At 53.6% G+C, this 26,693-nt stretch overlaps 1 protein-coding gene across 1 annotated transcript in view; it reads right to left on the bottom strand.

Annotated features, from left to right (window-relative positions):
* Positions 1–12,059: 12,059 nt before the first annotated feature.
* PDE9A (phosphodiesterase 9A) overlaps positions 12,060–26,693 on the bottom strand; it is a 69,630-nt gene continuing 54,996 nt past the window's right edge. The window contains exons 9-19 of the mRNA XM_087817836.1: positions 26,169–26,243; positions 23,895–23,981; positions 23,093–23,197; positions 22,712–22,794; positions 21,475–21,631; positions 18,594–18,707; positions 16,118–16,222; positions 15,281–15,409; positions 14,715–14,810; positions 13,354–13,465; positions 12,060–12,133 (exon numbers count right to left, since the gene is read on the bottom strand). Of these exons, the coding sequence (XP_087673962.1) occupies positions 12,060–12,133; positions 13,354–13,465; positions 14,715–14,810; positions 15,281–15,409; positions 16,118–16,222; positions 18,594–18,707; positions 21,475–21,631; positions 22,712–22,794; positions 23,093–23,197; positions 23,895–23,981; positions 26,169–26,243 (1,137 nt within the window). The remainder of the gene's footprint in view (positions 12,134–13,353; positions 13,466–14,714; positions 14,811–15,280; positions 15,410–16,117; positions 16,223–18,593; positions 18,708–21,474; positions 21,632–22,711; positions 22,795–23,092; positions 23,198–23,894; positions 23,982–26,168; positions 26,244–26,693) is intronic.

Below are 26,693 nucleotides of genomic sequence, written 5' to 3'. Positions count from 1 at the left end.
GGAAATCACCGCTGGCCGTGTCTTCCTCCCTCCCTTTTTGCATTTTAATAATGGACACTTCCTTGATGGAGAGAGGTGAATTTCTGGTGGAATTTTCCATGGGAGACATGGTGGCGGGAGGCTCCCGCGTGCGTTTGGCGGGTCAGGTGGGAGCAGCACCTCATTGGGGGACAAGCTGTGCAGACGGAGCTGCAGGGCAGGGAATGTGCAGAGCACGTGGCACAGAGCAGAGACCGAAAGCACCTCCCAGCCATTCCCAGCAGCGGAGAAAATGGAAAGCCCCAGGGCAGGCCAGGCCAGTGGAGTGTGTGTGTGTGTGTGGGGGGGGTGTGGGTGTGTGGGTGTGTGCACGCCTGCATGTGTGCACAGTGTGTGCTCCTCAGGAAACTTCATGGGGAAGGGTATCCACGTGACAGTCCCTCTCGTTTCCTAAGCCTCTGGATGCCTGGGGTGCAAAGCCGCCTGCCCCGCAGCGCTCGGTCCTTGCGCCTCCGCCCAGGGCCGCGTTTGCCCCCGGAGGCCCCGCTCCGGCCGCCAGGGGCCTGTGTTGAAAGCGCGCAGGTCTCAGACGTGCAGAGCGCCCACTCCGTGCGTTTCTTCAGAACGTCATCCCTCAGCCTGAGCGATGTCCCCGCGGCCGCATTTCCTCATTTTCAGAGGACAAGGCTCACCCGCCTCGGGGCGGTGACCGGGCAGGAGGTTAGCGCTCCAGCCCTGCAGACGCCCCGCGGCCACCGAAAGCCGGGTCCCCGAGGAGCTAATTTGCCGAGTGACCAGTTCCCTGAATCGATTCTTTATTGGCACTAATTCATTTCAGCTGAGCAGTTTTCAATTCGGGTTCCTGTCGGTACATTCAAACGGCTCTTTGGTCTGTGCCTCAGCGCCTGGGGACGGAGGGACATGGAGGGGGGGCGCCGGAGAGGACAGTTTATGCACATAACCTTGACTGTGGAGTTTCGATCAACCAGTTCTTATTAAAGTAATTCTTATAAAGCAACTATTTCACATTGAAGAATATATTCAAGATGATGGTGATGTATTTTCCATAAATGTTTTTTTCTTGTAGATTTCCACATTTTCAATCTGAAGGTGTGACAGAGGTTGCCAGTTGTCTGTCCCTCTCCCTTTCCCTTTGAGGGAAGGCCTTGTGTTTTGTAAAACCCACATTTCCCAGCCTCCCTGGAGGTAGGGAGGGCTGGAGAGATGTAAACAAATGTCCTGGGTGGAGCCTCGTTGAGAGTCCTGTGGAGAGACTCACCTGGGAGGCATCCGCTTTGCTCTTCTCACTGCCCTCTTCTTTCTGCCTGGAATGTGGTCACAATGGCTGGGTCTGCAGTGGCCATATTGGGACCATGAGGTGACCTCGATGATGAATGCTGAGAGACTGAATATATAAGTGGACAATGGCCAGACTCTATATGAAAATAAGACTCTGACCCATAGCCTGCAGCAACTTGCCCAGGAAACCAACCCATTGTCTCTAGTGACCGGCCCAGGGAGCCAGCTGCTGTAGGTCAGGCGTGTAGGGAGTCGGACTGCTATCTCTAGTGGCCAGTGCAGGAAGCCAGGTGATGACCCCTGTTACCAGGGATGAAGAGGGATAGTCACAGAGATGAAGGGGTCAAGTCAAGAAGACGCCATCACAGTCCTAAATGTGTGCGTCCTAACACCAGAGCCTCAAAATAATGAAGAAAAACCTGAAGGAACTGAATGACATCAACGGATCACAGTGTCAGCTGGAGACTTCTGTGCTGTTTCTCAGCATCCGATGGAACGTGTAGACAGAATATGTGGACAGAGGCACAGAAATCAGGGCCGTTAGTCTCCTGCAGGCCTAGTGTGGGGGCTGGAACATCTGGTCAGGAGCTGGCTGGTTTGGGTTTGTTGTTACCATGGTTATCTCAGTGCCACAAATGTCAAATCCTTCCACATGTGGGCTGAGGTGGCCTCATGGTGAGAGTAGGGCCTGGCGGGTTGCAGGGTTCTTCTTGGGGTTCCTGCTTGTCTGTCCCACAGAGGGGGTCCCTCGCCAAGCTCTTACCCCTCTCTGAGAACCACTGGATCTTTGCTTGTGCCCCTCCCTCATCAGTCTCAATCATTTGCTTATAAAAGAGTTCAGGCTTGTTCCTGCCCCAGGAGCTGCCGGTCACTTCATGCCCACCTGTGCCACCCAAGGGCTCTCTCAGGTCTCCTGCCCTGTTCCCAATCTTTCTTGGAAGCAGCTGGTGGGGGGGCCATGGCAGAGAGCTTGCAAGTGGGTGCAACCCCCGCTATGAATTTAGCCGAATCTTTCTTGTCCATCCATATGGTGGCCACCTCTTCGCTTTGTGCTCTGTCAGAGATGAAACAGCTCTCTCCTCAGGGGGACTTCTTTCTTTCTGGAATTCAGTTCACTGTGTTCCTCTGTGACCCATCTGTCTGAAGATTTTGGGGATTATCTGACTTAGTTGTTAGTGTGGGAGTGATGTTCCTTGCATTCTAAGTGGAAATGGAAGTCTCTGTTATGCATTTTTTGGCAGCCCAAACCTAACTAAATCACCCCATGAGTTAATTTTCAGTGGGAATTTCTATGGTAGGTGTCCTGGGTAATGGAGTAGCCCTCCAGGCTACATATCACATGATGAGACCTCATCAGGAAACAGATGGCACAGAAAACTGGGTCACTGAAGGAAGTTACAATGCTGGGGGTAGGGTTAGAGAACCCAGTATCCTAGCGCCAGCAAGAACAGAGCTGTGGCATCCCTTAGGGGTGGAAGGGAAAGAGAGGAGACTGTTTCTGGGGTTCAGAGAGGGTGGCTGCATGGAGAGGACTGGCGGGGGCTGTGGCCCTCAATGAAATGTCTCAGTCAGTTTGTGGCTACACACAACACAAGCAGGGATAGAGAAGAACTGAACACCATCGCCAACCAACAAGGTCTAATCAACAGTCATAGAACGCTCCAGCAACCACAGCACAGACCTGTGCTTTTCAAATGTCCTGGAACACATTCCAAGATCGATGGCATCATGAACCACAAAACATTTCTCAACACATTACACAGATTCGAGGTCATGCAAAGTGTGTTCCTCAACCCCAGTGGAATCAAACTAGATACCAATAACAGAAAGTGAACAGGAGAATCTCCTAACAACTGGAACTAAACAACACACTTCCAAACAATTCATGGTTCGAAGAGGAAGTCTCAAGGGAAATTAAAAAAAATATGTTAGACTGAATAAAAATGAAAATATAACATATTAAATTTTACTGTGGAGGGTGGAGAGGGAAATTTACAGCAATCAATGCTTATGTTAGAAGAGAGGAAAAAAACCTCAAATCAATAATTTGGGCTCTGCTCTCCAAAAAAGAGTAATAGAAACCCAAAACAAATAGAAGGAAGGAAATAATAAAGATTAGAGAAGAAAATGAAATTGAAACAGGAGAAAAATAGAGAAGGTCAACGAAACAAAGAGCTGGCTCTTTGAAAAAAGAAAATCAATAAACCTTTTAGCAAGACCGACAAAGATGTAAAGAGAGATACACAAATTGCCAAAATCAGGAACAAAAGAGGGGGCATCACTACAGATCCCTGCAGACATCAAGAGGAAGGAAACACTTCAAAGAAGTCCACCCACACAAGCTTTACAACTTAGACGAAATGGGCCAATTCTTTGAAAAGCACAAATTAGCAAATTTATCTATTATGAAATAGATAATTTGAATAGCTCTAGGACTATTAAGGAAATTGAATAAGTAATTAAAATACTCCCCCCACCTTGAAAGAAATTCCTAGACCCAGATGTTTTCACTGGAGAAGTCTTCCAGGTTTTTTTTAGTTGTTTTTTTTTTTTAACACCAATTCTACACAAACCTCTTGCAGAAAATAGAATAGAAGGGAGCACTTCCAAATTCATTTAACAAATATAGCATTACCCTGATATCAAAACCAGGCCAAGACAGGACAAAAAAGGAAAATTACAGACCAATATCTCTTATGAATATAGATACAAAATTCTTGACGAAATATTAGCAAATACAATTCAGCAATCTATAAAAAGTGAGTCACTATGAACAAGTGGAGTTTATTTCAGGGATGCAAGGTTTGTTAATATGCAAAACTAATCAATGTGATCTATTACTTTAACAAGGACAAAAAACACCATGATCTTATCCATCAATGCAGGAAAAGCATTTGACAAAATGTAACACCCATTCAATGTAAAATCTTTCAGCCAAACAGGAATAGTGGGCAACTTCCTCAAGTTGATAAATTATAGTTAACGATAAAAGACTGAATGATTTTCCCCTAAGATCAGGAATGAGGCAGGATATTTGCTCTTACTGCTCTTATTCAATATGGTTCTAGACCTTGTAGCCAGTGCAATAAGACAAGAAAAGGAAATAGAAGGCACACAGGTCAGGAGGAAGAAATAAAACTGTCCCTGTTTGCGGATGGCATGATTGTCTACATGAAAAATCCCAAGGAATCTACAAAACAACTCCTAGAACTAACAAGTGAGTTAATCAAGATCACAGGATACAGGATTAATATACAAAAATCAATTGTATTTCTACAGACTAGCAATGAACACACGGACACTAAAATTAAAAATAATACCATTTACATTCACTAAAACAAAAAAGACGTACTTAGGTGTAAATCTAACAAAATAGGATGTGTATGCTGGAAACTACAAAATATGGATGAAAGGATTAAACAATGTTCATGGATCAGAAGACTCAACATAGTAAAGATGTCAATTTTCCGAAAACTGAAATACAGGTTTAATGAAACTTCTATCAGAACCCCAGCAAGATTTTATAGAGACAGGAAAGATTATTCTAAAATGCACATGGAAAGGTAAAGAAACCAGAATAGTTAAATATTTTTGAAGAAAAAAATGAGCGGAATAAGTCTATCTGATTTTAAGACCTATTACACAGCTACAGTAATCAAGACTGTGTGATATTGGGAAAGATTCTGAGGGACAGACAGACACAGAGATCAATGGAGCAGAACAGAGAACCCAGGATCGCACCCGTGCAAATACTGCTGGGTTGTGACCAACGTGCAGAAGCAGTTCAGTGGAGGAAAGAGTCTTTTCAACACATGGAGCTGAAGCAGTTGAACAGTCACAGGAGGAAAAAATGAACCTCAACCTAGATCTCGCATTTGGTATAAAAGTTAACTCAAAAGGGACCCTGGATTAAAATGTAAAATGATAAGACTTTTAGGAAAAAACATGGACGAAAATCTTAGGATCTAGGGAGGCAGAGAGCTCTTAGACATGACATCAAAAGGTTGATAATGTTTGCTTGGTGAAAGATGCTGCTAAGAGAATGAAAAGACAAACGGACTGGGAGAAAATGTTTGCAAACCACACGCCTGACAGTGGACCGGTATCTGTAGTAGTCAAAGAACTTCTAAAACTCAGCAGCAAAAAAACAATATCAACCCTCGGTCCCCTCCCCAAACAAGACATGAACGCATTTTGTCAGTGAGGGTTTATAGAGCACATTCTTCCAGATGTTCAACGTGCAAATTAATGCCACGTGGGCCAGCACCGCACACCCATCAGAAAGCTTAAAATAGAATAGTGAAAACACAAAAAAGGAACGAAAGTGTGGAGAAACTGGATCACTCGCACGTTGCTGATGGGAAAGGAAAATGGCAAAGCCATTCTGGAGCGACAGTTTTTTGAAAGAGTAAACGAACAGTTACCATATTACCCAGTGATCACACTCCTTGGCCTTCATCTCAGAGAGATGAAAGGTCAGATTCATAAAATCCTCTTAGTCAACGTTTATAGCAGCTTTATTCGAAGGAGCAAGAACTGGAATCCGCCCGGGTGTCCTTCGACGGGTAAATGGTTAAACAGACTGTGTCCACTCGCATCATGGAACAGAGCTCAGCAGGAAAAAGGGACAGATTCCCGGTCCACACAACAACCTGGTGAATTTCCAGAGACCGATGCTGAGTGGAAGGTCATATAGTGTGTCATTCACTTTATATAATGTTCTTGAAGTGACAGTTGTAGAATGGAGACGAGAGTGGTGGCTCGTGGGGGCGGGAGGAAGGGGGTGTGGCTGCAGGGGGGCAGCAGGGGGGACCCTGTGGGGATGGAATGTTCTCTCCCTGGACCGTGTCAGTGTCCACATCCTGGGTGTGATGCTGACCCACAGCTGTGCGAGATGCCGCCCCTGGGGAATCTGGGTAAAGGGTCCCTGGGATCCCTCTGTATTCTTTCTTACATGGAAATCTACAGTTATTCAACTTAAAAAGTTTGATTTAAAAAAAATGATTATTTTCTTGGTTATGAAACCTGTCCAAGAGAGGTTAATTTCTTAGACTTGCTCACGTTTCCTGAGCACCCTGTGCTGTGAGACCTGTCACCGTACAGACCACTTCTGAATGGCCTTTGCCTTCCGAACACCTGCTGATCCAGCCCAGCCCCGGGCATCTCGGGGACCAGACTTGGGCATGGAAACGAGAGTCTGACAAAACCACCCAGAGAAAATCAGGCCTCTTGTTGTCTTTGAATGGTGCATCCCAGATTTGGGGATGGTGGGGACATCCTGTGGGCTGGGAAGGTGTCCCAGGGTGAGGGCATGCTGCGGGCAGGGTGTCCTGGGGTGTTGGACACAGTCTGTGGACTGGTTAGTAACTGGGCGCCCAGCCTTGATGACCAGGGTCTTCTGCACCACACTCAGTGTTGACTCTCCTTGTGGGGGATTTAAAGGAACCACAGAAGATCCTGCTGGAGGGGACTGTGGAGTCCCGAGAGGCTGTGGCACTGTGCCTAGAGACGCAGCGGGAAGTGCCCCAGGAAGGACCAGTCCCAGGGGCCCCGCCAGGGGTGCGGGGCTCTCTCTAGCTCAGGGAGAAGCAGTGCTTGTGAGAAGTGATCGATCGCACTGGGAGGAAAGGGTCTTTCCTCAGCCTCCCTGTGGGCACCGAGGGGGCAAATGGTGACTCACCAGCCAAGCTGCGGTCAGGAGGGTCCCTCGGCTAATACACAAGGACGTGGGCCTGGTGGGTTCGCATGACCGCTCACCTCTCCCCAGGGGCCGCTTGACCTCACCGGCGCCTCACTCATCAGCCGTGGGTGGCGACAATGGTGCGGAGCCAGGGAAGCCAGGTTTGCCTCAGTGAGCCCCCAGCCCCAGTTTCACCGTGTGGTCCCCAACCCCCTCCCTGGCCTCTCCATTTCTGATAGAACTGCCTGTAGCCATCAAGAGCTGCTTTTGCCACTGAAATGACCCTTTATGGCCAGGAGGAAGGAGCCCCCCATTCCCCTCTGCAATAATGCTAACATCCCCATTTCCCATTTATGCCCTTTGATTTCTGAACAAAAGCAGATGCATTTTTCCTAAAGACACACACACTGAGAATCTATGTAGTTGAGGTGGTGGACAGGGGCCCCTCACCGCGGATCATAAACACACTCCATGCCTTCCCCTGGGGCTGTGAACTCCTGTCTGAAGTGAGTCGTCTGAGGTGGGGGGCGTAGGGGAGCAGGGGAGGGGCACAGCATCATTTACCTTCTGGTTCTCTTCCAAGCTTCCTTTAAGTCTATTTTAATGCAAAACAGGAGCACTAAGCCCGATCATTTTTTACCAGGTTAGCTGTGTAACCGTCCAGGTACCTGCCACTTAATTGTTGGTTCATAGATTCGTGTGTTCGTCAAGCACCCTGAGCACTTCTTGCCCACGCAGGCTGGGCACCAGCAAGAAAGCGGAGAATTTCTCCCCCTCGAGTTTACTGGTGCCCGAACTCACCAACCCCAGTTTGCTCTGGTCATTTCTTGAGATACTGGTGGGGGAAGCTCACCTGTCAGACATTAGCTGTTTAAGGAGCAAGGTTTTTTGCGGTTTTTAACTCATGTGCTGACGCGACTGGTCCGACACACTTGCTCGTATCAGGAAGGTGTGGGAGGCCCACAGTCCATGGGCAGGGTAGTGAAAAGATCAGGCGGTATTTAAGTTCACTCGGCTCAAGTTGCATGGTCGAATCTGGGTAATTAAACACCTAATTACAACCACCAGTTGCGGACCTAATTAAACCCCGGACACCGGCCCGGAATAATGGCCTCACTCCGGTGAGCTCTGGGGGAGCATTAGGACTGCAGGGCGCCCCCAGGCTGGGGCTACAGGATGACCCAGAGTGTGGCTGCTTTTCCCTATGGGATGGGGCTTCTCTGACCATAAATATAAAGAAAAATACTGCCCGCTCATGGGTGAGAAATGGGTCCTCTCCGCTGGCCCGGGCGCTGTGCTCAGCATCCACAGCCTCCCACCTGGGACCTGGTCTGACTCTGAGCCTCGGGTCACTGGATCATTGGTGTGGCTCTGCGGCCAGGCTGCCCCGTCAAAATACAATGCTGCCCCCGGTGACCTTTGGATTACAAAGTGGCGCATTGTTTTCATTGTGGAAGATGTGGGGAGAATGCAGGAAAATACCACTTGTAATTTCACCCAGAAATAACCTGCTGGGAAATGCCCGTTGTTAATATTTCCCCCAACAAAATTAGGATCAGATTGTTCAAACCATTTGGCGTTTGCTTTGCCCAATCTAACCTTATTTAAATAAGCATTTTAAAATAAGATTGAATGCCCTGGAAACGCAGTGTTTGCTTTCACCATGGCCTGTCACGTCTTACGGATACACCCTGCTTTATTCAAAGTCCCTCCCCCTTAGACACTCTTAGAGCTGCCTGGAAGCTCCAGATCTCCTTTGAACTTCTCAGAAAATCGAGTGACTCTGCTCTCCCACCATTTAAAAGGGGGAATAGGAGACTTTCTGTGAGCACTTAGGGGCTCAGAGTAAAACCTTGCACTGATTTTTTAAAAAAATCTCTTAATGATGTGCTTTTCTGCAAGGCCATTGTTTAAACCCTCTTTACATTTTTGTTAGGTCCCTCGGACGGGTTGGCACAGTGACTAAGTATAAATTCTGGTGAGACAAAATCATACCAGAGTCAGATCACCTTCTGCCCGCTCACAGGCTGGGCGCTTGGACGGCAGTGCTTCCCCCACCTCCCGTGGTCGGACCAGCCGATCCCACCAGTGCTGGCGGGAGCCCCGATAACGGAGTCCAAGGGGGCCTGGGGCTGCTGCTCCAAGGACAGCATGGAAGCCCGTGTAAGCGGATGAGCTGAGCCCCTCAGTGGGAGTTGGGGATCGCAGCCTCAGAAGGTGGCGATAAGGTTTCGGCGGCTTTTTTTGGTTAATCCTCACAGAGGATATTTTTTCCGTTGCTTCTAGAGACAGTGGGAGGGAGGGGGGAGGAGAGAGAGAGAGGAGATGGAAGCACCGACGTGAGAGGCACATCAGGTGGTTGCCTCCCACACGCACCCTGACCCGGGTGGGAAACCTGCAACCCAGGGACGTGCCCTTGACCAGGAACCAAACCCTTCAGAGCTCGGGCTGGTGCTCTAACCACTGAGCCACACCGGCCAGCCAGGGCTACAGCTGCTGTCTGCAGGTTGGCAGTGGGCCTCCACACCTGAGGTCAGCTGACTCTTGGGAGGCTCAGGAGAACGGGGGTGGGCATCCTGGTGGAGAGGAGGTGGAAACAGGCCTCCTGTGGAGACTGAGGGTGGCTACGGTTGTGTCTGAAACCACGGTCTTCCTCACCCTGGCAGATGGCAAAAAACGGCCATAAATTCTTTGCAGCTCCTTCTGTCAAAGTCTGGGCTTGACCAAGGACTTGCTGTGGCCCACAGCGTCATAAATGTGCAAGCGGAGACTGGAATAGAGCTCGGGCACTGGGGCTCATGCTCTCTTGTTGCTGGGACCACTTTGCCACCATGTGAGTGAGCCGCGTCTCCCAGCCACATGATGTCGGCACGGCTGAAACTCCAGCCGACATAAAACAACTGCCAGACACGTGGGTGAGGCCAGACCCACAATCGTGCCCAGTCAACCTGCAAACCAGGAGAAATAATAAACATTTTTCCAAGTCACTGAGTTTTAGGGTGGTTTGTTACTCAGCAAGGGCTAACTGATACACTCTCCGTTTCATACCGAGATGGTTGAAGGCAACACTTCAGGCTAGAGTTTGACCAGGCCCACGGTCATCGTTAGTCTTCCTGGATTCTTAGCTTTCTACCAACCTGTTCCTTCTGACCCACTTCTATCAGTTCTTGCTTTTGAGTAACTCTGCACCCAGTGCCCGGTCTTCTCAGAGAGACCCTGCCCGCCCTTCTCTGCATCTCTTTCATACTCTGAGCCTGCTGGTCTCCTTTCCCACTGGTCCCTTCTTCTGCCTTCCTCAGATCCTGGCTGGATCCTGGTTTGGGGAAGCCTGACCAAGAGACAATATCCCCAAATCACAGAGCCACAGCCCTGCCCCGGCAGGACATGTATGTCAGTGATGGCCTCATGCAGTGATGCCTTGCTCCTGGCACCTATGAGTGTGACCTTATTTGTAAATAGGTTGTAGAAATAATCAAGATGAGGTCATATAGTTTAGGCTGGGCCCTGATCCAATGACTAGTGTCCTTGTAAGAAGATTTAGCCCAGCCAGCTGTGGCTCAGTGGTGGAGCATCCACCTAGGATCCAGGAGATCGAGGTTCGATTCCCGGTCAGGGCACATGCCCGGGTTGCAGGCTCGATCCCCAGTCGGGGGTGTGCAGGAGGCAGCCGATCAATGACCCTCTCATCATTGATGTTTGTCTCTCTCCCTCTCTCTCTGAAATCAATAAAGATATATTAAAAAAAAAAAAAGATTTAGACACCTCTGTGAGACATCCAGGGGAGGAGGCAGAGATTGGGGTGATGTTGCCACAGGCCAAGGAACACGAGAGTTGCCGGCAGCTGCCAGAACCGGTTAGAGGCGAGGAAGGCTCCTCCCCTGGAGTCCACAGGCCCTGCTCGCACGCTGGCCTTGGACTTCCGGCCTCCAGACCTGAGAGAGTAAGATCCTGTTGCTTGTAGCCACCAAGCTTGGGGCACTCTGTTATGGCAGCAGCCACAGGACACTGACACAGAAGGTGCGTAGCCCACACAACTGGGAAGTAGAGAAATCCCAAAGGGTTCAAGCCCAGTCCTGCCAGACTCCTTCCAGAACAGGCGGCCTCTGGATGACCCTCCATCCACTGGCAGAGGCTGGGCAGCCAGGAGGAAGGAGCAGCCTTGTCTGGAGGCCAGTGGAGGGGGCGCCCTGCAGGAGGCTGGCTGGGGCCTCTGGACGCCTCCCAGGGCTCCCAGTCAGGATGGATGGGCCTGTCCGGGGCGAGCAGGCGATATGTAAGCAGAAGGAACATCTCTGCGTGGCTCCTTCCCACCCTGTAAACTGTAGTCAGCACATCGCATAGATCAGGCTGGGGGGCAGCCTTGGCTGTGGAGCCAGCGGAGGTTTCCATAGTGCTGGGCCTCAGGGCCTCTAGCACCGTGGGGCACACATCAGCTGCTTAATAGGCACCTCCGGGCACCTACCAGCAGCAGTGAGAACAGGCAGGCCGGTGAGCCAGCCACCTTCTGTCCTATGCCAACTAGCGCGCCCAATGCATTTTTAACTTTTTGTAAAATTACTTTTAAGGAAAACAGCAGAAATTACTCCAGAGCTCTCACTGCCAAGAATCATCATCGGTGCCGCGGGGGCTCGGATGCCAGGTCTCGCTGCCCTGAGAGGGACCCACCGTCCGCCTCCCCCACCTCTCCCCCGCACCTGCCCCTTTGTTCCCCAGCGAATCCAACGTCCCTTGTTTTTGCCCCGCTTGCTGCTGGGTCTGAGGAACTGTGCCAAGGACAGATGCCTGACGCATTTCCGTCACTCTGACTTCCTTCTCAGCGGGAGGGAGCTCGGCGTGTAACAGGTGCGTGTACGCTCACAAATGTGCACACGCCCACGCCCACTCCCACACAGAAGCACCCGAGTGTCCTTGTGCCCCCGCCCCCACGCACTGCACACATCTTCAGGATGACTTTCTTTTCTCACACGATTCTTCGGGGCAGTGACCACAGACTCAGGCTCATTTGGCGAATGTCTGAGGCAGAAGGAAAGGCAGCCTCCTCCCCCACAGTGGACACCCTCCCCTGTGCCGAGTCCACGCGGCGCCTTCTCTTACCTGGGAGTTAAACGCCCGAGGCCACCAGCAGTAAACGAGCACCAGCTGCGGTGTCTGTGTCCCGCGTGAACTCGGTGTTGTCTACAGGGAGACGGGGCTGCCTCAGGTCCCCACTTCCCCGCACAGGCGCCAGTGTCCCCTCGCAGCTCAGGAACGCAGGACGCGCACGCGCCAGGCGCCGGGGCGGGCCCGGCCTTCAATGCCGTTTCCACGGGGGACATAGCATGTCCCACCGCGCGGGCCCCGGTGCCTCTGAGCAGCACCGCGTCCTGTCTCCACGTGAGAGCGGTGTATCTGACACACTGCTCCACTGACAAAAAGCACAGAACTCATTTCTGTATAAGAATATATTATTTAAAAGGCAGTTTAAAAATAAAAATTCTGTACAGCATCATGAATTCCTTTTTTTGTTATCAGTGAACAAAATGGTTCTTAGAAAACGTGGTCACGAGCGCGATGGGGTCAGGATCAGCTTCTCCCTGCGCCGAGAAATCTCACGTTGGTGGCTGAGCGGGATCACCTGGGGTGTCCTGCTTCCTTCAGGCCAGGTCTGCTGAGGATGGAAAATAACCACGGGTTTATTTCTGTTGGGGTTGAAATGTGCAGGCGATATTGCAAATGTCACAGGACGAGACACAGGCTGTGTTTGAAAACTGAGGCCACAGGACATATTGTCGAGCATGTTTAGGCAAAATAATTTCGATTGCTTTTCCGAGCCATTCAGAAATATGACCTGACTTCTGCTTGCTTAGCTGCTGAGACGGCAACGAGAGTGTTATTGCCTCCGGGGAAAGGCTGGGCTGAGGCGCAGGGAAGCGGCAACACCTGTGCACCGTCTGCACCCAAGGCCTGGCTCCTTGGTGCCGGGGCCCCTGCTCCTCTTATAAAACCCCACCCGGTGTCTCATGCCCGGCACCCCGAGTACTTTATAAACTGAGACTCGGGTGGCTCAGCCGCATGCGGGGTGTAACCCAATCCTCGGCCGAATGGGCTGGCGCTCGCCTTCCGCGAGGACTGGCTGGGCGGCTGCTGTCACAGGCGCTCGGGAAACAAGCCCCGCGATGCCAGCAAACGCCTCCTTTGTAAACGCTTTACTAAGTGTTTTTCCTTAGGAGCGGTACACGTGCTAATTGCTGACCTTTCCCAATTAACTAAAGCATGCCCCTTCCTTCCTTCCGAGCCTGATTCTAATTATTATGAGCAAGGAATACAAATTTCACTCATTTAAAAATATCTGGTATTTGGGTTTCCTCTTGATTCCTCCCTCCCTCCTTCCTCAGATCCCACTGGCTCCACTTTACCGGGAATTACTGAGACGTCGATGCCGACAGCATTACCTTCGCTTTTTTTCACATCTCTGCTCTTCTCCCTCGACTTATCGGCACCCCCGCCTGTCAGGCTCTCTGTCTTCTTCTGTAATGAGAACAGAGCACAAAAGGCTGCGGGGGTCAGGCTCAGGGACAGTGAGTGACTGCGGAGTCCTCGGCCCTTCTCCTTCCTTTTCGGGGCTGTCCTTTCTGGGGGCAGGAAGGCGCCTTGGAGGGTCCCAGTGGCCCCCACTGGGGCATCTGGGGCTGGGACTTGGGGACTCAAGGCCTTCATCGAGTTGACTCGTGGATGACCCAGGAGAGGAGGGGCCCCATAGGTCCCCTGCAGGGGCTGGGCGGGGGGAATGCCTCTTCTTATATCTGTCCTCTGTATCATTTGCTCTTAAGCTTTAGGAGTTTCAGGCCCTGCCTGTGACCTTCTAGAATCTAACTAGAGAGGCCGAGATGGCTGGTCTGCTTGTCAGCGGGCTCACAGCATTTACTGAGCACCTACAATGCGTCTAGTAGGCTGACAGAGGCAAGAGCAGCACAGGACGAGCCTCGGCAAGGTGTGGTGGGAGCTCCCAGTGGCAAAGGCAGGTGGGAGGCCCTGGCTGGAGTTAGCAGTGAAGAAACGGTACTGAGCCAGGGTGGGGGGCTCTGCCAGGGTGGGATGGGGTGAGGTGAGCCACGGCCAGATGGGGCCCAAGTGTGAGGCAGCAGGGAGACCGTTCCAGCTGTATCAGGGCCTCTGGGGAGAGGGACACCACACCTTGGGTGGCTGGAGGTCAGGTGGGAAGGTTCTTGGGCAATGCCAAGAGGAGGGGGCCCTGACGCAGAGATTTGCACACCCTGGGTCCTGACTCGGCCAGACCAGCTTGCGGGACTTTGTGGGAAGCCTCCACCCCAGCTCCGAGCCTCCCCAAAAGACAGCATCAATCCCCCCAGAGTGCCCTAAAGCCAGGCCCAGTCTGCCTCCTTGACCCCTGGGAGTGGCCGAGCTGCCTCAGGTGAGGGTCTCTGGCCTAGAGCTGGGAGGAGGGTGGCCGCTTTTTCCATGCCAGGACGACCATCTCTTCCCACCGCCCTCTCACTGAACAAGGTCAGTCCTGGGCAGGAGGAGGGAGGGCGTGGGGCCAGAGCTGCTCGCAGGGTCGGCGACGCTGCGGACGCTGACACGCGGTCCCATCCTGGGGCAGCGCTGTCATATACTGTCCAACCACAGCGGATTCCCTGACTGACTGACCTGCCTTTTCTTTGGGTGGAATGAGCGCCCGTCCCCAGGGGCCGCCTCGGTGGCGCCAGCAGTGCGGACGGAGCCCGCTGTGCCTGCTGGCCCGGGAGGCCACGCTCACCTCCGTCAGGGCGTCGTCTATTTGCTTCAGCTCCTCGTAGCGGTCTCTGGATTCCCACAGGGGCTGCAGCATGCTCTCCTCAACCACGGGGAAGAGCTGGCGGGAGACAGACTCGGTCAACAGTCCACCTCTGAGGCGACAGAAAATGTTTGGGAACAACAGGTGGTGGGTCCTGTGTCTCGGTGGGTCACACAGGAAACCTGCCTCCATCCAAGCTGCCACAGGCTCCTCTCTGGTGCCCGGGCAGTGGAGGCCACGGGGTGGCTCTGAGAGACACTGCGGAGGAGGTCTCCACGGGAGCCAGCAGGCCGGCCATGGTGGCGGCCAAAGGGGAGGCCAGGAGGCTCTGTGGCTGTGCCGCTGGGTGACACGCCAGAGCAGCAGGAGCTGGGAGGGGCGAGTGGAGAGGCGAGAGGATGAGTTTTGGGCATGTCCGTGTTAAAGTGGAGGGGGATTCAGGTGGGTGCCAGGCAGGCAGTTACAGCTCGCGTGCATGTGTGTGAGCGTGTGCACTTGTGTGTGCACTCGTGTGTCGTGACATCCAGCGTGTGGTGATGGTCACTCACCTTGGTCACTGTTTCAAACATCGGGATCAGGACGAACTTGATGAACCCGATTTGGGCAGTGGCTTTGGTCACTTTGTCCCGGTCCATGAAAGGGGCCACGGGAAGGCCTTCCGACTTCTCCCGGTCGCTCTGGGGGTGCAGCAGACAGCAGCATTAATGAAAGAAACAGGGAACCCGGGGGACTCTGGGGATCGCTGTTCTTCCAGGAAGGGATAAATGAGCTAATATGCATTATGTAAATGAGTAATACCAATGACTAATTATTAGCACAGATGATGACATCCGATTGCTAACCAGGGTGCATGCTGGGCGCGCAGGGCCATGCCAGGAGGCCGAGGGAGGGGCAGGCAGAGCCTGATTAAGTGGGTCACAGGATGCTCAGTGGCAGAAGTAGCTTGAGGACCCCCCTCCGAGTCCTCTTGGGGCTCATCAAGCTGCTGTAGTCAGTGGCTTATTCTTTCATTCTTTGCGAGGCTGGCCTGGCCTTCTGTGCCAGAGCTTCCCTGCCACCCCTGGGGGCCCTTCTTGCCCCTGCGGTTGTTTTCGACCTCCAGGCCCTTCTTCTGACATGTCCGCCCCTAACAGCGGTTCCATTAGAGGTGACAGGTGGCAGTTTTACAACATTAGCTTTCCCAGGTTGTCACTGTCTCTCTGTCTGAGGTTACAGCTCTTTCGTTTTTGACGTGTGCCTATCGGGAAGGCTTTCTAGAGGCTGGAGAAATTTCCGCTGACCCATCTGCTAGTCCACTGTGACACGTCCGGCATGGTTCAAATGTGGATCTCGTTTAAGGGGTTAGGAAGAGAGAGGAGGCTTGAAATGAAATAAAATACTCTCACCTGCATAAAATATTCTTCTAATAAGCAGTCCACCCAAGGCTCTGCTACTTCCATCGGGCGCACCTCGTTAGAGATATCACAGCATTTTATCAAAATCATCTTCAGCTGAAAGAAGAGACTTGGAGTCAGGCAACGGCATGAAGACCTGAACCCACCGCAGTTTGGGCTGGACTTGCCGCCCAGGAGAGGAGCCCGTGGGTGGGTGGGTGGTGCTGCCCAGGGGGCTGAGCTCTGCTGCCCCCTCCAAGGCTCGGCCAGGTCACCTGTAGGGGGTGCCCTGGTGGTCTACCTCTAGACCCTCAGCCTCAACTGGGGAGAATGGGGGAGTCACTGCACCCCTGTAGGATCAGCATGTTTTCCTGGAGGGACCCTGAGTGGTAGAACAACCCATTTAAACACAAGGACCCTCTGTCATATGAATATACATTGTGAAGTTCAAAAGTGTCTTTTTGATTATTGAGGATACAGAAAAAGTGCAGCGAGGCATCGCTAGTGACGAATGGAGCCACTACAGTCAAGCTGCTGAATTATTAAAATCACGCTGCCTGAGGCAGGAGATGACTGTTCTTGTACTAACCAGCCTGGGGACTTGCACGTGAACTCTCCAGTCCTGTGTGACAGGGACGCCGTCAGACCTCCAGGTAACCCTCTGACTGATTGCCTCTGAAGGGCTAAAATGGACATGACCAGCCCTCCTGGCGTCCATCCCCCAGCCCACCCGGCGTCTGACTGGGAGCCATCCTGGACCAACCCTAGGGCCAAAAATGCAGGGCTGATTCTTCTCAAGAAGGTACTTTCTGCCATAAGAACTCTTAGTTTTTCCCTCTTCTCTGGGACATTTCTGGGTTTTTGCCTAGTTGTGTGTCTGGTGTGCAAAGTCTAAGACTCTTGAGTAAATCTTGGTCATTTATTTCCAGCCAAAGCTTCCAGACTCTTATGGAGTTCGTCTGACATTAAGAATCAGAGGTTAGCCTGGCCGGGCGTGGCTCAGCGGTTGAGCGTCGACCTGGAATCCAGGTGATCGGGGTTCGATTCCCGGTCAGGGCACATGCCGGGGTTGCGGGCTCAATCAATGACTCTCTCATCATTGATGTTTCTATCTCTCTCTCTCTCCTTTCCTCTCTCTGAAATCAATAAAGATATATTTGGGGAAAAAAAAAAAGAATCAGAGGTTGAAAGGGTAATAAAAGTGGATAATGCTGGGACCCCCGAGTGACAAAGTGGCACATTAGAAATACTGGGTGAAGGGGACCATCACATAAAAGCAGGCAGGGCATGGCCTCGGCACCCAACCCCTGCACAGGAGTGGCAACACCAGCTCCCTCCTGCCCCCTCCAGCCCAGGGGAAGCAGAACTGCACCAGTGTCAGAGGTGGCTCTAGCTTCTGCCCTCTGCACCCACGCCCGGCGTCTTCCTGGTGCTGGCCCGGGCTCTCAGCCTGCACTCAGCCCACATCGCCACCCTGCAGAAGCCTCTTCCCCAGTGCGTCCTCTCAGGTCCTGCCCTGGCCCCTCTCCAGCCTTCCTGGCCACCCCAGTCCCCGATGGCGGCCCCCACAGCACAGGCCTGTGTCCAGTCACGTCCTGTATGTGCTGTTCCCCAGGTGGGTGCATGTCTGGTCTCCCAGGAGGCAACTCCCTGTGAGCCTGGGGAGGTTTGGACACACAGTGGGTCCTTCGGATGGACACTCGTCAGACTTGGCCAGAGCGTTTCTACCCGAACCGGCCAGAAGAGTGCCTCTGGGACTGGCCAAGGCACAGATGGCTTGCTCCGGGTGCAAATGACTGTCACCAGGAATTGCTGGTGTCTGAGGTCAAAGTGTTGGCCGCACTCAGGTCTGAGGCTGGTTTGGGATGAAGGTCCACCCGGGTGTGGGCCTGAATCTATCTTCCTGGGCTGCTCTTCCAGGACAAGGGCCTGGAACACGACTGGGCAAAGGATGGCTGGGCGCAGCTTACCGTCTGGCTGAACATCGAGGTGAGCGCTGCCTTTAGCCCCTCCCTCGTCACCCCGCCCTATCGCTTCCTGGGAACTGACCTAGGCCAGGCACCAGGCTTGGGCCAGCCAGGGCACGGCCTTTGTGGAGGGTGCTGAACATGGCTCAGGCCTCGGCCACCGGGTCCCCAAGTTGCCCTCCCAAAGGCTGGTGTCCAGCGTGTTTTCCGGAGCTGTGCTTTCGCAGGGGAACTAACTTTATTCTCAGGAAACCAGAGCAAATGAATCGCCTTCGCCCACTTATCTTCAAACCAAGTGAGACGGGGATTGAAAAACGCTGCCTGTAGCCAGGAGGGAGCTTTACCAGGAGAGGGTTCCTGCTGGCGGCTTTCCCTGGTGAGACTGGGGACTTTGAAAACCAGCTTTATCGACACCTCACTCCAAGGCAAGGTGAAGAATTCTGGTTTCTGGGTTTCCAGGCTGAGCCCGAGGGGAGGGCTCACTCACCGCCACCTGCAAGAGGTCAAACAAGCCTACTCACCAGGGTCATGTGCTCCTCGTTGCTGTAGTCAAAGTTCTCCATTTTCTCTTTGAAAGCATCCATGATTTCGGCATGCCTCGCCATGTCTGTGGCCAGGATCAATGTGATCATCCCCTGAAGAGTGAAAGAGCAAAGCACTAAGGCCGGGCAGATCCCAACGATTCCTCAGCGAGCGCCGACTGTGTACCGAGCTCTCTGCACACACCGGGTCATGGGGTCCTCATGCTGACTGTGTGTGTGTCTAGGAATTACTGTCCTCATTTTTAGATACAGAAACTGAGACCAGACGAGGCCAAGGACCCTGCCCAGGCCGCAGCTGGAGAGGGGAAGGCTGGGGCTCAAGCCCGGGTGGGAGCCTGGCGCCTCCTGTGCTGGGTCTGCGAAGCAGCAGCAGCCACGTCCGGGCCTCCAGGGTGACTCACTCGCGGACGGCAGGCTTAGCCACCCACAGATGCTTCCCCTCAGTTTAGCAATCTAGACACATGGTTAGTCCCTTCTAGGTCTTGTTGGAGGTCAATGACTGCTTTTCCAAGGGTATTTTTCCCTGTTATCTAATCTGTATGTGATTATATGGGCATCTATTGCTTGGGAATGGTCAAAGTCTGGTTATTCATAATGGCATTCTTCTATGAACAAATCTGTACGTGAGGACGCGGTGAGTTTTTAATATAAATATTTTATGACCCTGCTGATCAAATATTGGTTTAAAAGTAACATAATTCAAAACCATGACCATCTATCTGACCATCCATCCATCCATCCATCCATCCATCCATCCATCCATCCATCCATCCTTCCATCCAATCCACTCATCTACCCATCAATTTCTCCATCTAACTTGTCCATCCGTCTGTGTGTTGATCTGTCCATCCATCCATCCACCCACCCATCCCACAAGCACTGACAAACACGCTTCTGTGCCGAGTACGCTGTCCTACTTTTTCAAGAAAATAAAAGCATTAGCATCAAATGCAGAGCTCAGAGCAGCCTCTACAGATCATCTCAAATGTATGTTGGTATTTTGAATGATACGACTTCCCCGTAAAGATTTAACTGTCTAATAGTAAAGGATTGATGCCCGTGAGGAGCTGGCCCTCAAAATATTCAATGACAAAATGTTATTAAAACTTGGGACAACTGATTTTATCCTCAGGAAAAAAATCTTGTTTGAACATCAGTGAAGTGTTTGAGGCAGGGCGACCCTGTGTGTCCCCGTGGCACAGTGTGAGGAAGATCCCGGCTGTGGGGTAAGCCGCTCCTCCGGCCAGGCAGCTCCTGCGCAGGGAGGATGCGGAGCCTCGCATGGAGGGGGTTCAGGTGCTCCGATTCTCTGCATCGCTGGGCAGCCATCAGGGCAGCGGCCAATGCAGTGCTATCTGCAGGATTCGCCACTTTACCTGCTTCGGAGAGAGGTTCCCTAGGGCTATGAGGACAACGTGTGGCGCATGCTTCCCAGGTAGTTCCTTAAACTTGGGGGAGAGGCCAGAGAGCCTGGACACAGAAGAGAATTGTACGGGAACCAGTGATTCAGTGCAACAATGATTAAGCACCGTATTTAGCCCTGTCCTTCCTGGAAGTGGGGACACAGTGGTTTATGAAGCTGTTTTCTGATAGAGTGAGGTTTATGAGCTCTCCAGAAGTGAGGTGAGTGGCACTGGATTCTAGACTCTTTATCAGGTGTGTCTTCAAGCAATGCCACAGAGACATCAAACGGGTGAGGTTCTTGTCCGTGTACGGCTCCTCCAGGCACGGCCGATGGCTCCTGTACAAGTGTCCTGAGGCTGCCACACACGGACTGGGTGACGTAAAACAGAAAGGTGTTCTCTCATGGTTCTGGAGGCCAGAAGCCTGAAACCAAGGTGCTGGTAGGGCCCTACTCCTTCCGAGGGCTCCAGGGGAGGGTCCTTCCTGCTGCTTCCAGCTGCTGGTGGCCCCAGCAGTCCTTGGCTTGTGTCCACATCACTCCAGTCTCTGACTCTGTCATCTCAGGGCCTTGTCGTCCATGTACCTGTGGCTTCTCCTCTTCTGTCTCTTACAGAGGCACTTGTCATTGGATTTAGGGCCCACCTGGATAGTCTAAGATCATCTCATCCAGAGACCCTAGCTTAATGACACTGTGAAGGCCCTTTTTCCAAGTAAGGTTACATTCATGAGGTCTGAGGGGCAGAAGGTGGACATACTGGGGATATTTTGGTGGGGGTGTGGCTACCATTCAACCCACTGTATTCCTCCAAGAGATCACCCTGATACTTTCCCTCCCCTGCAGACGTCAGAGGGTGGTGCAGAGTCGTGCTCAGTGGGACCTCCTGCGTGAAGGGGGTATTGTTTGTGGTGAGTTGGCAGCGTCTATCTTGGGACGAATGGTGCCCTCACCCTCCTTCCCAGTGCCCTGGGAAGTGGTAAAGTCTCTTATCCAAAGTGAGCAGTGGGGCTGACTGGGTGATGGGATGGCAGGGGACAGCAGCGGGGGGCAAGGGGACAGTGGTCAGGGCTCTGCCAGGCTGGATGCAGTAGGCGTCTGTCCAGGGCCTGCCATGGATTCACTGAGTTCCCTCCTTGGACAAATACCCAATGCCTGTGAGCCTCACCCCCCTGGGCTGCAATGGAGAAAGGGTGCATCTCGAAGGATAAGCTCAGCAGGGGATGTGAACTGCCGTCGGTGGAATCCCAGGTACGCGTGCCTGGGCACACACCTCTTCTTGGGTGAGCCTCAGAGGCAGAGGGAAGGAGGGCCAGTGCCCCTGGATCCCTGGTGGGCACTGAGGGACCGGGAGCTCCCAGGAGCCTCAGCCACTGGAGAGGGGGTTCTCTCGGAGTCGTGCTCACTGTCTCCACCCAAACTCCCCTTCACTCTGCAGCCAGAGTGCCCTCCCCCACACACCTGTCTGATCTGCTTGAACCCATCCGCCTGCACGTTGGAGAAGATGTTGCACTCAGGCTGGGCGAGGATCTGGAAGGCCACGGCACAGTGGTGATTCTCCAGGGGCGAGATGTCATTGTAGCGGACGGCCAGCTCTGTGCGGGCATTGATCTGGTACCTGGAGCGCGGGTGGGGGGGGAGAGGGGCCTCAGGAGCAGCACTCAGAGACACCCGTAAGTTAGGGCAACACGCCAAGGTGTCTGAGTGGTGCCTGAAGGGGCTGGGAGACTGTGAAGGGGCTGGCAAAGGTGGCTGCACTCGGCCCAGGCCAGGAACTCCCTTCTGGCTCCCTCGACTCTCTGCTGCCCCTTTAATGAGATGATCCCAAGTTTGTTTCATCCTACCAGGTGGACACCACCCAGAAATCTCAATTTCTCCATTATGGTGTCCTGAAGGCGACCAGGTCTTTTGTTACAGCCTCTTGCAAAACATTTCAATGTGTGCAAAAGACAGCCATCTGGGAGGAGAATCAGCCGCTGTGGCCCAGGCCCCGCGCTGGCCCATCACAGAGAGTGGACACTCGGAATCCACTCTGGTCCTGACAAATGGCAGCAAGGTTCTGGGACACATTTGAGGTGATCGTGCATACGATAAAACTTGTACATAAATGCACACATTTGATAGAAAGAAGCCACGTGTCACTGTAAATGCAACCCAATGCCACGCGGTTGGACTGCGCAGTTAGGAGGAGTGGGACCCTGTGCCTTCAGTGCCCGGAGCCAGGAGTGGATCAATGTTCTACCAAAGCCCCCACGGCCCACGGGGACCCCTCCCCCCCCCATCCACACTCCTCTAGCTCAGTCCTAGCCCGCAGTCTCATCCCTGTGGGGAAGAGGCCGGGGAGGCTGCCGAGCAGGTTGGAGATCCAGAGAACGGGGCCGGGTGGCTGCCTGCATCCCGTCCGTGTGAGGGCATCAGGCCCTGCTTCAGGGGAGGGCAGGTCTCGCTCGTACCACCAGGGCTCTAGGCCTGTGCAGAGGCGCTGCCTGGAGCCAGGACCACAAGAGGTGTGGCAGCCTCTCAGGGTCCTGCCCCAGGGAGGCCCTAGGCCTTGGAAAAAGTTCCAAAGTGGGGAGCTGGGTCCCACGGAGGGGGTGCTGGGGCTCGGAGGCCTCCGTTGACAGCTCCGATTTGGGACTGGCCTGCGTACTGAGCTGAACCGAGGGCCCTTTAAGAGGAAAAGTGATCGTGCACGCACGTGTTGTTGTATCCTGGGTGATCCAGATCGTGGCAGATGGCTGCGGTCATGAGGATCAAGATATCCATTTGGGAAAACTTCTCCTGGGTTAGAGAGAGGGGGGATGGGGTGAGGAGGGGGTGGAGCGGGGCAGGGTGAAACCCCTCCGGGCGCTCGCCTGGGGGGAGAGGACCCGCCTGCTCCCCGGGTGGGGCGAGGAGCGCCAGCTTGCCCACTGAACCGGAGGAGCCCCACCTAGGAGGGCGCTGGCGTGGATGGGCAGGGTGGTTTCCCTGGGAGGGTGGAGGAGCCGCTGGGGAGCTCCTGGGTGCCCCCCTGGGAGGGGGCCGAGTCCCTGAGCGGGGCGCTGCCATCCCCTGGAAGGGCTTGTCCGAGACCCACCTGGAGGCCGCAGAGCCAGATCATGCTGTACATCATCTGGGCCACGCAGAAGCAGTGCCGGAAGTTGTGGAAGGGGTTGTTCCTGTAGTTGTCGTGCACGCAGAGCTGGGAGAGACGAGGGGTCCTGACCGCCCGCGCCTGCTGCCCGCCCTCCTCCCAAGCCCCTTGCTAGCTGTTTCGGGTGCTCCCTGCCTCCCTGTCTGAACGCGAGGCCACCAGTGCTCCTGCACGTACAAGGCGAGGAAGGGGCGGCCCACACGGCAGGGTGGGGACAGGCCTCCCAGGCTTCCTCTGGGCTGTGGGCTCAGGTCTGAGGGTGTCTGAGGAGCCACTGACAAGGATCTGAGGGGCGAGCCAGGGGCACTCCCTGGGTCCCCAGTAACCAATAGACCTTTAACAGGCCTCAATATTTGATTCTGAGCAATATTTTATTTTAAAAAGGTCTGCTGCTAAACACACACTCACACATGCATACACTTGCACATATACACACTCGCACGTGCACTTTCCCCACAAACATGCACAAACTCAGACACTTGCACACACACACACTTGCACACACACACACGCCCCTGCTTTAGAACACACCGCTGCACTTGTCTGCCCTGGTCCTCGCCGTTTTCTTGCTCCCTGGGGCAGGAGCTTCAGGGGTGGAGTGTGTGGTGGGGACACAGAGGCTGGCTGAATGTCCTGGCAGAACTTTCATGAATGCCCAGTGCCATCAGGATGGTGCCCAGATGGTCACTCCTGTGTAACTGGATGAAACGGTGTTCAAGAGGGACTGGAGGGGGCTGCCACTTACCAGCCACCTCTTGAGCGTGATGGGGTTGATGCTGAAGTCTCTGACCAGGCAGAGGTCGTGGTACATGTGCTCTAAGCAGCTCAGCATCTGGGGGCACAGGGAGGGCAAGGGATGGTCAACAGCACACAGGCCACAGGCCCTACTGTCCCAGGAGCTGTCCCCAGGGCAACAGGCAGCTTCTCCAGGCCCGTCCCCGGGGGGTGAGCCCTCCGGGCCCCGGGTCCCCTGAGAGTGAAGCCTGTTGATTGGGGGTTTCGATCCCCCTGGAGGGACGTGTGGTTCGAAAGTGTAGTCGGCATTCAGAAGTCAGTGGAATTCCACGCGAGAAGAACAGCCAACGGCTGGATGAGGGGGAGCCCGCTATGTCCAGAGGACCGTATTAGAAATGATTTTATCTCCACACATGAAACACAATCTCAGTGGGTCAACATCGCAGTCTGAGGTTCCAGGACTCGGCTTCATCTAACGCAGACCTGAGGGCCGAGCCTCACAGGCAGAGAGGCCCTTCACGTGCCGGAGCTGGAGGGTGAAGGGGCCCTGGCGACTTTCATGCCCAACATGCCTCACTGTGGCCCTCTGGGGCCACTGGGACTAAAGCCACTTATTAGTGTTAATTTTAGAGCCCAGAAGGTAGCCTGTTCTGGAGTGTCCCCTCCCAAACCTTATGTCACTGCCTTCCAAAGAAATCCCTGCTCAAGTTGAAATAGATTTTGTTTTTAGCCCAAAGAGGACTTATTGTCACTGTTATCGCCGATTTAACTATCACTCAGAGCTTGAGAGCTAATTAAGCCAGGGAAGACAGATTAAATTATTTTTAGTAAATTAAAGTTTGGCAAAGTGGGTTTTGCCCTCTGGGAAAGCAGGTCTTAGATGGAGAGCCCAGGGAGACAGATCTGCAAAGCAGGGACAATTAAAATGTCACCTGTGGGTGCAGAGCATGACACCTGCGAGTGCTCCTCTGCCCAGGGCCACACACCTGTACCCTGCCTCTGTCACATCCACCAGCTGCCCTGGTGCCTGCACAGGCCAGGCAGGCCCTCAGGCAGGACTGAGAGCTGCAGCCCCGACACCCCCCACCCCACCCCACCCACCCACGCGCCATTCCAGGTAACCCTGATGCACTGAATGAAATGTTTGCTGCGACGTCAGAGTCCAGAGCTGCAATGATCGGCAGACGAAACCGTGTACCGCCCTGTCTAAGGCATGTGTGGTGGGTCTGGAGCAGGGTGATGCGGCTGGTCCCAGTGGGCGGCTGGGGGATGGAGTGTGGAGGACTCAGGAGAGGCCCAGGAGGCCCAGCCTGCAAGCCCAGCACTCAGTAGACGTTCTCAGGGTGTAAGCTGCTTTGTGGGTGACCAGATGCAGTTTTGGGGGCCAGGAGGGCTGTCGAAGTTTTCAGCTGTGACCCTTGAGTTGTTCATCTTTGCTGTCCATGGTCCAAAATTCATCAGTGTTGCTGAGGCTTCTCCTTTGCTGGGAGAGTGGCAATGGATGCACACGAACACCGGTCACTGAGGGGACTCTCGTGCCCTGGGAGCCAGGCCAGCGCTGGCAGACGCTCAGGGTCCAAAGCCCTTTCCCGGCCATCTCAGGGATGTCATCGCTGCCACTCTCCTCCACGTGGGCAGCTTGCTGGGGACAGCCTTTTGCGTGTCTCTGTTACTGAGAAGCTGGAAGAATCCGTGGATTTTGGTGGCCTGATGTCCGAGATGAGGGACTTTTTGTGTTCTCGAGGTTCGGAAAGAGAGGGGTATGACTGATAGGATCAGGGAACCAGAGCAGACCAAGAAACTCTCCATTGGAAATTTAAAAAAATACCTTGCTAAGCCCCTCGCCGTCCCAGGTCTGGGACTTGCGCGTGTCCGGGGGCCACAGGTGCCTGTGCAAGTGCCTTTTCCGAGCGCAGCTCTCCCACAGGAGCCCGCTCTTGGGGAGCTGTTTCTCCCAGTGTGGGGGGTCTGTGGGCAGCAGCTGAGAAGGCGCCTGTAGGCTCAGCAGTCGGCCCCTGGGGACTCACGACGATGCCACGATGATGCTCCCGGGGGGCAAGCGCCTGCAGCCGGGACCCCAGGATTCGAGACTGCCTGCCCTCGGACACCTCCTTCCTGAGTTCTGTCTCCAGGGCCCCCTGAACCTACCGAGAGTCGGTTTAACTAAAATCTGGAGGATCAAGTTAAAACAAGAAGAACAGAAAGGAGAAAGGCAAAGGGGGAGAGACGGGGGTGTTTCCGTCAAGTCCTGGAGGTGCTGGCCCCGGGGGGCTCCCTCACTCACCTCGTTGGGCTCCCAAAGCCAGACGTCGAAGGTGGGCTTGCGCAGGCCCTCTATGGTCTCCGGGGAGAGCAGGTACTGGAAAGACAGGTGGTGGCGTTAGCCTCTGTGCTGACGGTGGGTGTCGTCTCCTGTCCCCTCCCAGGGACACCTGCACACAGACCTGAAGGTACATTCTACAAGGATCCTGGGATGGGCAGACTCTAGGGACAGGAATCCCATCAGTGGCTGCCCCAGGCAGGGTGAGAGTGCTGGGCACAGCCACAGGGGCAGGAGGGACAGTTCTGGAGTGATGGAAACGCTTCATCCCTTGACCGTGGTGGACATTATATGACCACAAGTTTGTCAAAATTCACAATACAAGGTACCTACAGAAGATGAACTCACTGCATGTATGTTATACCTCATAAACCTGACTCAAAAAAAATGTGGTAACATGAAGTCAATGGAAAAAAATTACGTGGCATAAATTCAAATATGGGTTAAGAGTTTCTTTCTGTGGGGAGCCCATCCCTGGTTTAGCTGTGG

Source organism: Miniopterus natalensis, chromosome 6 (assembly GCF_054644295.1).
Source record: "Miniopterus natalensis isolate mMinNat1 chromosome 6, mMinNat1.hap1, whole genome shotgun sequence".
NCBI classification, from domain to species: Eukaryota; Metazoa; Chordata; class Mammalia; order Chiroptera; family Miniopteridae; genus Miniopterus; species Miniopterus natalensis.
The sequence above is the reverse complement of the archived record's forward strand: the minus strand, read 5'-3'. Positions and strand labels throughout refer to the sequence as shown.